We start from the raw sequence: 13,835 nt of genomic DNA on the forward strand, positions 1-13,835 counted from the left end.
TGCACGAATTTCGTGCATCAGGCTTCTAGTTTCAAATAAAAATTTTTACCTGATAAAGCCCCAATGTTCCACCGAATACAATTATCTTTTAAATTATAAAAGAACATTTGCTTAAAATAAATTTAAATAGTACAAAAGAGTATAAAGTAAAAATGCTACTCTGTTCTCCACTCATTATAGCGAACTACTGTGAACGCTTTATGTCAATGCAACATCCAAAAAAAATTTACCGCTATATACAACTGCTACAAAAATAACAAAATAAAAACCATCTGGCCACCTATAGGGCATGGGACAGAGGGTAGTGGCAGAAACCAATCTGAATGGCATAGACAGAGGTATTCAAACACAGTTTTGCCTTATGCTTTACCTTTGATTTTACCATGTCTGTTCACTCAAGAGGGAAATGAACTCGGGTGCCAAATCATAGCCATTAGCACATTTACTTAACATGCCTTCTCTCAACTTAAAAGTAAATAGCAGAGAATCCTTAGGTATAGATGACTCATAAGTGAAAACTAGGGAAAAACATTTATAAAATGTATTTATCTAAATCCACCAGCAGGTTGAAGCACATTTACTCTTACCTTCAGTTTCCACCTGAAGACAATCTGGTATATCCTGAGCAACACAATCCTCCTTATCTGTGACAGCTGCTCCGGTGCTGTCCCCTTCATTTTTTTCTGTCTCAAGTTCACCAGCTGAAGGTATGGCATGACCCTCTGCAGGCTCTGGATTGCTCATCTCCAGTGGCTCCTCCTCTTTGGTAACAGACACTCCCTGCTCTTCTGAATCACTGCTTGTGCAAGCGTCTTGCACATCGTCATGAGAAACTGACTCCTGAGATGCTTCCTCATCCATTGGTTCGTTAACCCATTTTAGAAATTTTTCTACCTGAAATTGTAAGATGTTACGGGCATGAACCAATTCCAATTACACAGACTATTTCTATCTGCTTTACCATTTGTGACCTGATTGACAAGCTGCATCACAATTATTAGCTCTGACAAGTACACTGTATCACAAAGCTAATATGAGCAAGTAATTCCAAGCTAATTGTACTTTCTTGTCTGGACATACCATGACCTTATTAAAGACTTCTTTAAAAGGAAGAAAATATCAGATCACACACAAGACTATGATCTTTCTATAATCAATTAACAGTAAGAGGATAAAGTTGAACTTTTACGATAGCTTTCCATAAAGGCTTCTAACAACATAACTGTATTATGTGATGTTACCATTACAAATGTACCCACCTATTGTGGAGTCACTAATTTTAGTTTTTCTGCAAGACCCAGGCTATTATCTATGTTAAATGGTACTCAGCGCAAAGATGAACTCTAAAAAGATTCTGTGTCTCTAAGAATAAAGGCAGTGCTATCTTGCAAAGGATGCAAACTGCCTTTTCCTGAAGCAGTAGAGTCAGTAAGATGATTCCTATAAATTAAGTTTCTTCTATGAAATGTTAACAAGGCTATATACTTTCTTGCTATCTTCTATAACAAAAACATTCTTGATAACAGATCTTCATGACTTTCCTAAAAGTTAGGAAATTAGAACAAGAGTGGTAGACAGAAGATGGGCATAGACAACAACCCAGAATCTTCCTTTGAGAGGACTGTGCCTATACATCAATCAGATATCTAAGGACACAACAGTCACATTCTGGCCCTCCCCCTCCCCCCCAGTAATACTTAGCAGCTATGTTTCTGCTCTTCATGTACAGATGAATATATGGGGGCTATCACATCTAATACATTATAAAAATTCCTATAGGATCAATTGAACCAATACTGGAAATCTGTTCCAGACATAACTAGGGTCACTAAAATATTAAAATATCACCAGCAGCCAAACAATCTGAAATACATTAAAAATAAAAACAGCTATAAAATTGTAGTATGTTTTGGAAGAATACAAAAGTTAAGAAGGGTAATTATACAACAGAGGAAAAACAAATATATGGGGTCTGAGATTTCTGTTGACTTAAAAGAACTGCTGGAGATGTGGCTGATACAAGGTTCAGCTCAGTAGAAAGTATTTCTTTTTTTTCTTTTTCTATGATGAGTAAGAATCACTCATCAAAACCAAGCAAAGGCAATTTTAATTACTTTTGTTTTCCAGGTAGTTGGACGATAAGTACAGCAAAGTCCAAGACAGGGGATATGACTATTCTAGTTAACAATGTGAATCACCAAATTAGCCTTTAGTCTCACGTCATTAGGATGAACTTGTTAGAGCCAAGTTTAATCAATCACCTTTAGGTGACCCCAAAATTAAGGATTACTATAAAAGTTGTATCAGACACTGGACTTCTGGGATCCTACTTAGCCTAAACAGATGAGCAATTTCCATTGTCTGTTACTACATACACAAGGCAATTTTATCTATTTATCTTCCCAGACTCTCTCTACTATTTTGTAGCTTTCAAAACATTCCCTTTTCATATTGCCCCCAACTTAATCTTTTTCAAATTTGTTTCACACAATACATGTCTTTAGATAGCAAGTAGAAAAGAATCTCAGGTGCCCTTATATTTGGTAGAAACAGGGTTCACATTTGAAAACAAAAACTTTAAGGAGCCAAACTCACAAAATGAAATTCTATCTGTAAATAAAAACAAAATTTATACATACCTTACTCAAAGTTTTGCTTTTCTTAAGACATTTTTTTTCTGTGTCTTCAGTAAAGAAAATGTGTTTATTTTTCAAATTTATTTGTCTTCTCATGTCCAAGAACTTTGACTTATACTTTACATTCTTCTGTAGATATCTGACCCGTCTATGACTGAAATGTGAAATTCCACCATATCTGAGACCAAATCAAAAGAAGGTGACTGAAATCTTAAGTTTTATCAGTTTGTTTCTTTATATGAAAAGAAAATAAAATTAACAACTTTCACTATTTTTCTATTAGCAGCCACTACTGTAATTTCATTTTCCTAATTAAGAAATAAAGTTTAAAATGCAGTTTAAGCTCTAGCTTTGTAAGTTAATTCTCAAGTAAATGTGAAACACCGAAGTTGGAAATATCAACAGGTATAGAGCAGAAAGCAGAACTTACACAGTAAAATGTAATAAAGAAATAGCAAAATGGTAGGTCTTTAGTGTGCTTTAACTACTCAGTTCAGTCTTCATGTCATAGGCAATAAACTCTTCAATTTCCTTATATTTAATGCTTGGGCATTTAATCCCAGAGAACACTAATACTTTCTGTACACAAACGTTCAAAGCAGCTTTATTTGTAATAACAAAATACCACACATAATCCAAATGCCTTTCAATAGATAATGGTTCAACAAACTATGGTACAGCCATAAATGGCATACTACTTAGCAATAGGAAGGAACGAACTATTAGTACATGCAACAAGGTGGGGGTACTTCAAAGGCATAAAGTAGGTCTTAGGAAGCAACCTGGCTATAAATCAATTAAACACCAGGCCCTACTGAAGGGACTAGATAAATGTACTGATAAGGCAGGCTGTTGATGGTACATTGTTTAGGGGGAAAAAAGCAAGCTGTAGACTATGTATAGAATGATTTTTTGTTTTTAAAAAGGAGTAATGTGTGTATATGTACATAGTCATAAAAACATACATGAAAAATTAGGAAGGATATATGCCAACTATTATCTCTGGGGAATGATTTGAAGAAAAGATTTTCACTCTTACTTGTTACTTCAGTTGCTTTATTTACTAGTATAAATTGGAGTAACAACACTGGATTGCTTTGAAGTACAACTGAGTTAATACATGTGACTACATCAAAGGTATGGTGATAACTATAATTCTTACAAACAAGAGAGACTAGTGTTTTAACTGCAAATGATATATCTCAAATGATATAAGCTACATACTCATTAGTTATCTGAATATCAGAGAGCTTTAAGTTAGCCCAAGTGGTTAAGATTTAAGGACAACAGCATTTATGTATAATTACTTTTGTCCGGAGCCATGGTTGAATCCTAGAAGGGCACCATTGTCATCAAAGTCTGAATCTGGGTTTTCATCGATGTCCAGCTCATGGCTAAACAAATAAACAAAAGGTAATAAGCCATTATCTCCAGAGCCCACCCGTTCAGGCAAATATCAAAAGTACATATAGTCAATCTACGCAAACTTGCCCTTTACAACAATCGACCATAATTCACAAACCCAGGAAAACAGGAAAAACAGTATTTTAATCAGGACTTTTCAAATGAGGAAAAGTACCAAGCAGTATTTGGAACACAGTAATAAGCACTCAAAACTTAAACCCTGTCAAGTAATTATCTCTATTCCTGAACACGGTATCTCTCCATTTTCCTTTGAAAAAAATACCAGTTAAAAGCTGCAGCCTTAAACTAATCTCCTAGAGTTTTCTCCAGAGGTTTTTCTGAAAAACAAACAAGGAAACATTTGAAAAATATCAACCCAACCAAAACATTACAAAAGAAAAAAAATATTGTTCAGAAGAATCAGGTTGTGATACAAGTGGTATTAAGTAACTCACGATCATCCATTTATGGGAGATAATTCTAATAATCCCTACTACCTGGGCAACAGTAATGAGTAAACAGAAATGGTGAGACATTATTCTTACAAATGAAATGATGCTCATTGAACAGCTATGGAGGACCTAGGTTCCAGGAATGTAAGTACACACAGTCTGCCGTCAGGAACTAGCAAGAACTAATGGAGGAATTCACATGCAACGCCTACCGTGTAGAAGGAACAAAGAGAGGTATGCTTTTATGTACTAGTTGCTGAGCCTCTAAAGTGTGCTTAGTGTTTTTCTAGAAACTATATGGAACACACAAGTCTTATGCGGAGCACTTCATATGCTGTCATGGAAATGAAATGTGCCCAGCTAGCATCCAGATTCTGTAATGTCCATCCTTTTCCTGTTGTTTCACAGCATTAGCATTTGGCCACATTTTACCTGACATTATTCTCTACTTGTTTAATTGCCACTACTTAACTCTGGGCAAAGTATTTATCTTTGTTTTGTCTTAGTATTCCTACCGATAGAATGAGAGCACTAGATTTGAGGTATCTGAGGAGCATTTTAGCAATAAAATCCTGTAATTATTCCCAGACTTTTGGGGAAAAAAAATTAGAACTTCCTTAGAAAGATACACTGTACCTACTTATATATTACTAGTTAATAGCTATCATTCATTGATAGCTACTAATATATTAGTATGTTACATGCTAGTTCCAGTCTTCCCAACGATCTCACAGAAGAGGCATCAGTTCCACTTTATAGATAAGAAATTGTGGCGGAATTGAAGAGGTGGAGTTGGGATCTGACCATGCTCCAAAGGCCAGGGTCTTGTCTCTTCTCCTCACAGTGCTGAAATGTCACAAGCACTCGGTAACTACTCACTAGAGGAGAGAGTGGCTTACACTAACACATTCCAGAAAGAAAGGTAACGTGCAACTTGCCTCCTCTTGAGTTTGCTTGGCTGGCGTTCAGGTGGATCTTCTTCACTCTCATCTCCATCGGTCTTGTTGGGAGGTGGTCTTTCTTGGATTGTGTTTGCTTCTGAAGACTTCTGTGAATCTAAAGAGGCAGATTATTACTGTGGATGTCTCCCCTTGGTTTGACAACTCTCCTGCCATGTACAAAGGCAATCAAAATATTTCCTGCAATGAACTGTACATGTATATAAGACAAAGTGTCAGACCACATCTACCGATTCTGTGTATCTACACGCAGGATCTGAACATAAAAAAAAATTGGAGCTATGTCTATTAATGTTTAAAAGTTTCCATGACTTAGCTACTTAGAAAGTGAACAAAAACTACTTTTTCCTGATAGCTATCTAACTCTACACAAATTATTCCACAAAGTTATCTTTGTCATAGCTATTACATTTTGATGAAATTTTAATCTAAATGACTCTAAAGATGTCATGATCATATTGATTAAAAAAATTCTCTTTCTTAAGAAGTAAATACATTTAATTGTCTCTAACATAGCTCTTAAAGTAATAATGGAAGTAACAAAGATAAACACCACCACTTAAAAAGAGTATAACTTGTTGTGGCTCCAACTGAGGTACATGTCTGTCCTTGTTCTCTATTTCTTCAGACTGGAACAAAGTAGGTGGGTGAGAATAGAAGTGGAGAGGTGTCTGCAATGTAGACAGTGGGAAGCTTTGAATATGTGGGGACAGACTATTTCAGGAGAACACCCAACCACAAACAGTAGAAAACATACTTATAAAAAAATGCAATATGCAGGGTAGGGCAAAAGTAGGTTTACAATTGTGAGTACACAAAACAGTTTATCCTTTTATTATTATTTATTAATTATTGTATTATTTTCCATTTGAATGACTGTAAGCCTACTTTTGCCTCACCCTGTTTACCTTATGTTTTGATCTCAAGTGAGTATCTAAAACAAATTAAAATCTAGAATTCTTAATTTGATCCTGATGGCAGTCACACTGGAGCTAATTAATTATATACATAGGAAACAGGCAATAGAAATGGTCAATTTATACACACAGTTTAGCAAACAGGCAAGAGAAGGCAGAATCTGTGAGGTTTGAAGAATATCAAAGATTAATATAAGATAATCACATAAAAAGGATAATAACAGCAAAATCGAAAGGAATGAGAATATTGCACTAAAGTTAAGCTCCATTTCAAGAGTACAGAGAAAAGAAGTAAAAAAATTGATAGGGTTCTTTAGTAACTCTCAACTAGATGAAGATCAGTGACCTGGGATGAACAAAGCAGGTCATATAGGAATAAGTATGAGAAGGAAATCCCTATGAACCATACTTTCTTAGTACCAAACATCAAGGATGCCAAGATAACCCAAAAGTTATAAGAATTTCCATTTTCCTGGTGCTATCAATTGGTAGTTCCCTTCTCCCTAGCAAGAGCACTCTAATCCACCTTATTCTAACTTTTTTTTTTTAACACACTTCTTTTACTGGCTTTCTTTAGTCCTTACAGTAGCACCAGGCTGCATGATGATGAATTTTTTTTTTATAACCACTTGGGCAGAAGTCAACCAAGTTTCTTATCCTGAGTATTTTATGAAAGTCCTGAAATCAACCCTTCTAGGTATAAATGAACATCATCCCCTGTTTAAATTCTCTTTATATCAAGACTTCATTGTCCCAACTGAATTCCAGATATGACTCTCATTCAGATTGGCCTACTGTCAAACATGTGCTCTCCACCACTCTTTAACATGCCTCTTTTTTTTTTAAATATATTTTATTGATTTTTTTCAGAGAGGAAGGGAGAGAGATAGAGAGCCAGAAACATCGATGAGAGAGAAACATCGATCAGCTGCCTCCTGCACATCTCCCACTGGGGATGTGCCCGAAACCCAGGTACATGCCCTTGACCGGAATCGAACCAGGGACGTTTCAGTCCGCAGGCCGACGCTCTATCCACTGAGCCAAACCAGTTTTGGCTAACATGCTTCTTATAAACTCATTTGTTCTAGAGCAGTGGTTCTCAACCTTTCTAATGCCGTGACCCTTTAATACAGTTCCTCATGTTGTGGTGACCCCCAATTTCATTGTTACAAATTGAACATAATTAAAGCATAGTGATTAATCACAAAAACAATATGTAATTATATATGTGTTTTCCGATGGTCTTATGCGACCCCTGTGAAAGGGTCACCGCTGTTCTAGAGAAACTTGGACATTCCAAGCTCACTCTAAATTAGAGTTCTAATTTAATTAGAAAGGGATTTCCAAGTTTTAATTCACTGGCCACCTAGGTATAAGAGAAAGGAATGGTAATTTTGAGTACTTTGTGAAAATATTCTTTTTTATTTATATAAAAGGGTAATAAACAACTTGTGATATAAAAATAAGATGGACTGAATAATTTCTGTACACTATAAAACATAGTTTGCATTACTTAACTCTACCATAAAGGATTAGTATTCTTTTTCTTAATAGGTTCATTTAGCTAAATGTTACTTAGTAGGATACTAGTAAATCTTGGTCAGTCTTACCCTGAGCTGGTTGATTTGCGCTGTTCTCTGACAAGTTGCTTTCCTTGGCTCCTCCATTACATGACTCACTTTGGCCAGAAGGGCATTCTCTTCTGCTGTTAACTTCATTTAGCCACTGATGTCCGTCAGAACTTACAGATGACTCTAACTGGCTCTCTTCTGGTTTCCCTGAATTCAGACTTATATTACTAATTCCATCAAGTAGATCATTATGATCTTTTTCACTTGAATTAGAGCTTTTACAACCTATTGATGAAGATGTTAAAGAAAGTAAGTCTGCTTTCATGCAATTTTCATCTTTCTCGTTGTCAACTTCTGTTTTAGGCCCACACATACTTGCACCACAGCTTTGTGAGGCATCAAAAGTCCAACCCTGAGCTTCCCAATACTTAAATTGTTCCAAATAATACCAATAAAGTTGACTATAATGTTGCTCCCATTCTTCCTTGGTATCAGGAACGTTCCAAGGTTCAGAACACAGTGTTTGATCTGAATGTTTTTCTTGCCAGCTTTGCCATAGTAGTTCTCCACCGTATTCATTCCAGTACTTTTCCCATTTTTCTGTAATTTCTAGCTTTGGAGATAATGTACTTTCAGTAGAAAGGCTTTCAGTTTCAGTGTCTTTTTTGGGTTTTAGTTTACGTGTTCTGGTGTTCTCATACTGTTCAACTGAAGATGGATCATCTGAGGCCAAAATGTCATCTTCTTCATATTCTTGTCTCCAAGATTCTTTTATCATCTCATCTAAGTACTTCTTTTGATGTTTTTTCTTTTTCTTTTTTATTTTAATTTTATTTCTAGTATTCATAGACACCTGCATAAGATAAATAACTTGAATACAAAATCCACTTCATAAACTAAACGAGAAAGTAGAACCCAAATCTATTTTGACATTAAGTTAAACAAAATAGCCTCAATCTTTGCGCTCCTCTGCCCCGCTCCCCACTCCCTTCACCCTGGGCTTTTAGTTACACAAACAAGTGAATCTTACTACACAAGATCCCAAGAGAAGAAAATCACATGGGGGACACATCACAACTTAGTTTTGGTTAATTTATAAATATGTACATTAAAAAAGAGACGGAGTGCTCTAATTAATAAATGCATTAGATTTGGGATAAAAAAAACCCACTAGATTTTACAGAGAAAACTAATAAATAAAAGTGAATACTTACCTCAAAATTCTTATGTGCAGACATCCCACCAAATTGAAGTGGCAGTCCCATACTTTTCATGAGTTCAGTCTCAGAATCAAGTTCACTTTCATCCAGGTCTATGCCTTTGCTATCACATGATTCTTTATTGCCATGGAAATTACAACTTTCCTCCTCTTCTGTAGCTTGGTCTCCTATAGATAGCATTTGTTAACTTTAGAAAAAATTTAGATGCAGGTTTGATCATCATTTTAATGAAGAAAACCTGAGACCCAGAGTTATTACATGCCTTGCCCAAAGGTGTATAATTGTTACAATTTTTAAGGGGGGAAAAAAGGGAATTGAAGGCAATATGGACTAGTAAAAAACGGCCAACTAAGAATAAAGAGACAATTTCTAGTCTGGCTCTGCCTACCACTATCCATCTAGCTGCCCATTCAACTTATACTTCTTGAGCATCTCCTTTGTGCCGGGCATTGTGCAAAGCACTGAGGCTATAAGAAGGAACACAGTAGAGTAACCATGAGGCAAATTTTTACATTTTGATATTCCTTCTCTGCAGTATTACTGCACTAGATCAGTGGATTTAAAAATATGATTTGTTAAGTTATTTTAGGAGCTGCTAATAAGAGGTGAGAGGTTATGTGTTCAGGCCCCTTACGGGTACTTCAATCACAACTGGATTGTTTTGTTTCTGCATCTCCTCTGTAAATACGCTTCTACTTCATCTTCAGAGTGCTCCTAACTACCTTTGGTTAGGTGCTGCTCAATTTGAATGAACGTACGCTCAAATAAAATCTGGAAAATTTTTGATATGCCTCAGTTTAGCTTTTAAAACAGTGATGGCGAACCTTTTGAGCTCGGTGTGTCAGCGTTTTGAAAAACCCTAACTTAACTCTGGTCCGTGTCACATATAGAAATTTTTTGATATTTGCAACCATAGTAAAACAAAGACTTATATTTTTGATATTTATTTTATATATTTAAATGCCATTTAACAAAGAAAAATCAACCAAAAAAATGATTTCGCGTGTCACCTCTGACACTTGTGTCATAGGTTCGCCATCACTGTTTTAAAACAATAAAATTCTGCATTAGAAACTAGTGTTCTCTACTTTTCAAAGCCTCAAATTTCAAGCTGCTTTTATCTAATGGCGACAACTCAGGAAGGAATGCTACATGGGGCAAAAGAGGCTACCTCAACTCCATATAGGAGTTTGCTATAAGAACAGAAAATTTCTGCTTTGATAGGGATTCTAGAACCATGCTATAAAAAAAAATGACTATGATTACAGAATATTTTTGCCACGTGATATGTTGTGCTAAGAAATTAATACAGTATTTATAACGAATTATAATGAATATAGTGTTATGGTTAATTTTAGCAAAATAGGATGATATAGTTTATACTGTATTATTACCTGCACTGTTGCCGTTGCCTTTAACATAGTAGCCTTTTAATCCCAAATTGCACAATTTTCGATCTCTGTGAAGCAAATCAAAGTCAGTATTGAAAAAAATTAAATTATAAATTTAGAGAAGAAATAAATTCAAAGCAACATAGGTTAATTAATACAAAGGTTAAAGATAGAAAAATAATATGCTAATATATTTTCCTAATTTGTAATACACAAATAATAATGCCTATCTCATGGGGTTGTTATAAGGATTGGCAGTATCTGTAAAACATTTAGTATTGTGGCAAGCATTTATAACTACTAATTACTATTTTTGTTAATCCTCACCTGAAGATATTTTTTCCATTGATTTTTAGAGAGTGGAAGGGAGGGAGAGAGGGTGAGAAGAGGATGAGAAAAAAAGAGATAACCAGGTGAGAGAGACACATTGATTAGTTGCCTCCCGCAGGGCCAAGGACCGAACATGCAACCCAGGTATGTGCCCTTGACTGGGAATCAAATCCAAGGCCCTGTGGAGTGTGGGTCTAACCACTTAGCCCACCAGCCAGGGCATAACTAAGTATTAAAATAAGTGGTATTCAGGATATTGGGGGAAGAACCCAATCCTCCTTATGATGCACAAACAATGAAATGCTCTCTAAATTTGCTGTAAAAGGGAAGCATAAATATGGAAAGATTTATCTGACACATATATAAAATCTACATGCAAACCACAGTCCATCTGCAAATAGGCAAAAATATTCATTGCCTAGTAGACAAGATATTCATGGTCCGAGCAAAGGTTGTTTTGCAGACTAACATAAAATGAAGTACTTATTTAAATATTTTAGCAAACTGAAACATAAATCAAGATAAAACAATTTAGTCTCAATGACTACAGTAGTTGTGTAGGATATACTTGTTTAGGGGAAATACACAATGAAGTATTTAGTAGTGATAGTCACATCTGTAGCTTGTTCTCAAATGGTCCAGAAAAACACTAATGATGGTGTGTGTGTGTTATGGAGAGTTGGTGAATCTGGGTGATGGGAATATGGAAGTTCTTTGAATTATTTTTGTAAGTTTAAAATTATTTCAAAATTCATCACTTAAAGAATAAATAATCAAAGCCTGCTTTTTATAGCACAAGCAACTTTCTACCATGCCATCATTTCAGCAAGGGAGTTACCCTTGACCTATTCTTTCTCATCCTATTTCTTTCCTTTATTCCCTCACATCCATTCCAACTCCTTAATCTCAACAGTTTCTCTCCATTTCCACTGCCACCAATCTTTATCCAAGTCACCCAGAACTTGTAGCCTGAAAAATGATTATGTGGTTCCCCTCCTTTGAACCATCCCCCAGGTGCTGCTGATTACCCAGGGTGATCTTCAAAGCACTTATAACTTTAACTAACCAAAGGATTATGTAACAGTTGTCTTAATATTGATCTCCTTTGCCAGTAAGTAAAGTCAAAATGTGTTAAGGAAGGGCTGTGTCTTGTACCCCAGTGCCTACTAGTACCTAATACAAAGGAGCACAACAATCATTCATTGAATGAATATATGCACACATAACTACAGAAACAGAAATACTTTTCACATTAAATTTAACAGTTTTCCATTTCTTTTTGAATTTGCAGATTACTTCACAAAAACACATGATGAATAGTAAGAATAACTTCAAACTAAAACTCTACTACATTAAACTCTATTAAAAGTCTCTCACATAAAATTCACTTCCACAAGTTGAATCTAGCAGTAAGCCTGTGAGATGATTATGGTGAATATACCTGTTTTAGATATGAACTTACACATCCTCCTATATAATAAAAAGCTAATATGCAAATCAACCTAACGGCAGAATGGCTGGTCGCTATGATGCACTCTGACCACCAGGGGGCAGATGCACTCAACACAAGAGCTGCCCCCTGGTGGTCAGTGTGCTCCCACAGGTGGAGCCCCGCTCAGCCAGAAGCCAGGCTCATCTCATGGCTGGTGAGCACAGCGGCAGTGGTGGGAGCCTCTCCCACCTCTGCGCAGCGTTAAGGATGTCTGACTGATGGCTTAGGCCCATTCCTTGTGGAGGGTGAGCCTAAACCATCAGCTGGACATCCCCTGAGGGCTCCAGGAATGTGAGAGGGCACAAGCCGGGCTGAGGGACCTCCTGGGTGCACGAATTTTGTGCACCCGGCCTCTAGTCTAATATAAAGAAAACCATCTCCAGAATCCAATTCTTTAGGCATTTCCCCCTCCCCCCACTAGCTATCTTACAGGTACAGCAGTTTTTACCCAAAACAAATATTTTCCCAAAATAGAAGACAGCTCAAAAACGAATGTAATTGTAGTTAAACCTTTTACCTCACAAGTTATGTTTATGCGAATTGGTGCTTTAATAAATCTTAAGGTTTTAAAAAAGACGTTATCCAAAGTAAGTTACTTATCTTTAAACCTTTACCTTGTGATGTCATATCCACTAACTGGATTTCATTTTACATTTCGCTTTCCCCCAATTTTAAAATGTCCCCTCAGTTTATAAATATAAAATGACATATATCAACTACCACATTTTTTCATTACAGCCCACACAGATTTACTCATACACTTAATGGCAGAGGCCACCACTCTAAAGTCTGAGGATTTTCCCCCCCCTTTTTCTTTTTTTTTTCATGTTTTTATTAACTTCAGAGAGAGGAAAGGAGAGGGAGAGAGAGAGAGAAACATCAATGATGAGAATCATGATGGATGGGCTGCCTTCTGCACGCCCCCTACTGGCGATCGAGCCCACAACCGGGGCATGTGACCTGACCGAACGGAACCGAGACCACCTGGTTCATAGGTCATGTTCCACCACCGAGCACACCAGGCAGGGCTCCCCTTTTTCTAAAACATCAGCTTGCCCAAGAGTCAAATACTTTCTCTGGCCGTGGTCCCAGGGACCCATTGCACCTGGTCTGCATCACCTCCATTTCTGGGCAATAATCGTGCAAAGGGAGAGCGAAGTTTGTACTTACTCTACAAATGCCCGGGAGCAGAGGCAAAGGATCTTATAATCCTCCTCCAGGTCTTCAATAAAGAGGAACATTTCGGCCACGTGGCTCCACTTCTCGCAGCACATTGTACCCCTCGGAGGTGGCAGCCCTGCGGTACACGGGGGGGACCGGCGCCCGGGCCTCGGCAGGTCCTGCAGACCGGAAGGAGGCCTCCCGGCGCGCAGACGGGGCGAGGGGCTGGGACCGACCTGGGAGCTGCGGAGCAAGGTAGGAAGCCGCCGCCGGAAGTGGCTCGGGAGGCCGCCGGAAGGGGC

At 37.1% G+C, this 13,835-nt stretch overlaps 1 protein-coding gene across 1 annotated transcript in view; it reads right to left on the minus strand.

Moving 5' to 3' along the window:
* TGS1 (trimethylguanosine synthase 1) overlaps nucleotides 1-13,818 on the minus strand; it is a 30,622-nt gene extending 16,804 nt beyond the window's left edge. Inside the window, exons 1-8 of the mRNA XM_070392829.1 lie at nucleotides 13,543-13,818; nucleotides 10,554-10,618; nucleotides 9,154-9,326; nucleotides 7,979-8,792; nucleotides 5,431-5,548; nucleotides 3,944-4,030; nucleotides 2,640-2,814; nucleotides 588-894 (exon numbers count right to left, since the gene is read on the minus strand). Of these exons, the coding sequence (XP_070248930.1) occupies nucleotides 588-894; nucleotides 2,640-2,814; nucleotides 3,944-4,030; nucleotides 5,431-5,548; nucleotides 7,979-8,792; nucleotides 9,154-9,326; nucleotides 10,554-10,618; nucleotides 13,543-13,646 (1,843 nt within the window). The 5' untranslated portion in view covers nucleotides 13,647-13,818. The remainder of the gene's footprint in view (nucleotides 1-587; nucleotides 895-2,639; nucleotides 2,815-3,943; nucleotides 4,031-5,430; nucleotides 5,549-7,978; nucleotides 8,793-9,153; nucleotides 9,327-10,553; nucleotides 10,619-13,542) is intronic.
* Nucleotides 13,819-13,835: the final 17 nt, after the last annotated feature.

The sequence above is a fragment of the Myotis yumanensis genome, unplaced genomic scaffold, assembly GCF_028538775.1.
Source record: "Myotis yumanensis isolate MYYU_CA2020_CCGP unplaced genomic scaffold, mMyoYum1.0.hap1 SCAF_15, whole genome shotgun sequence".
Lineage (NCBI taxonomy): Eukaryota > Metazoa > Chordata > Mammalia > Chiroptera > Vespertilionidae > Myotis > Myotis yumanensis.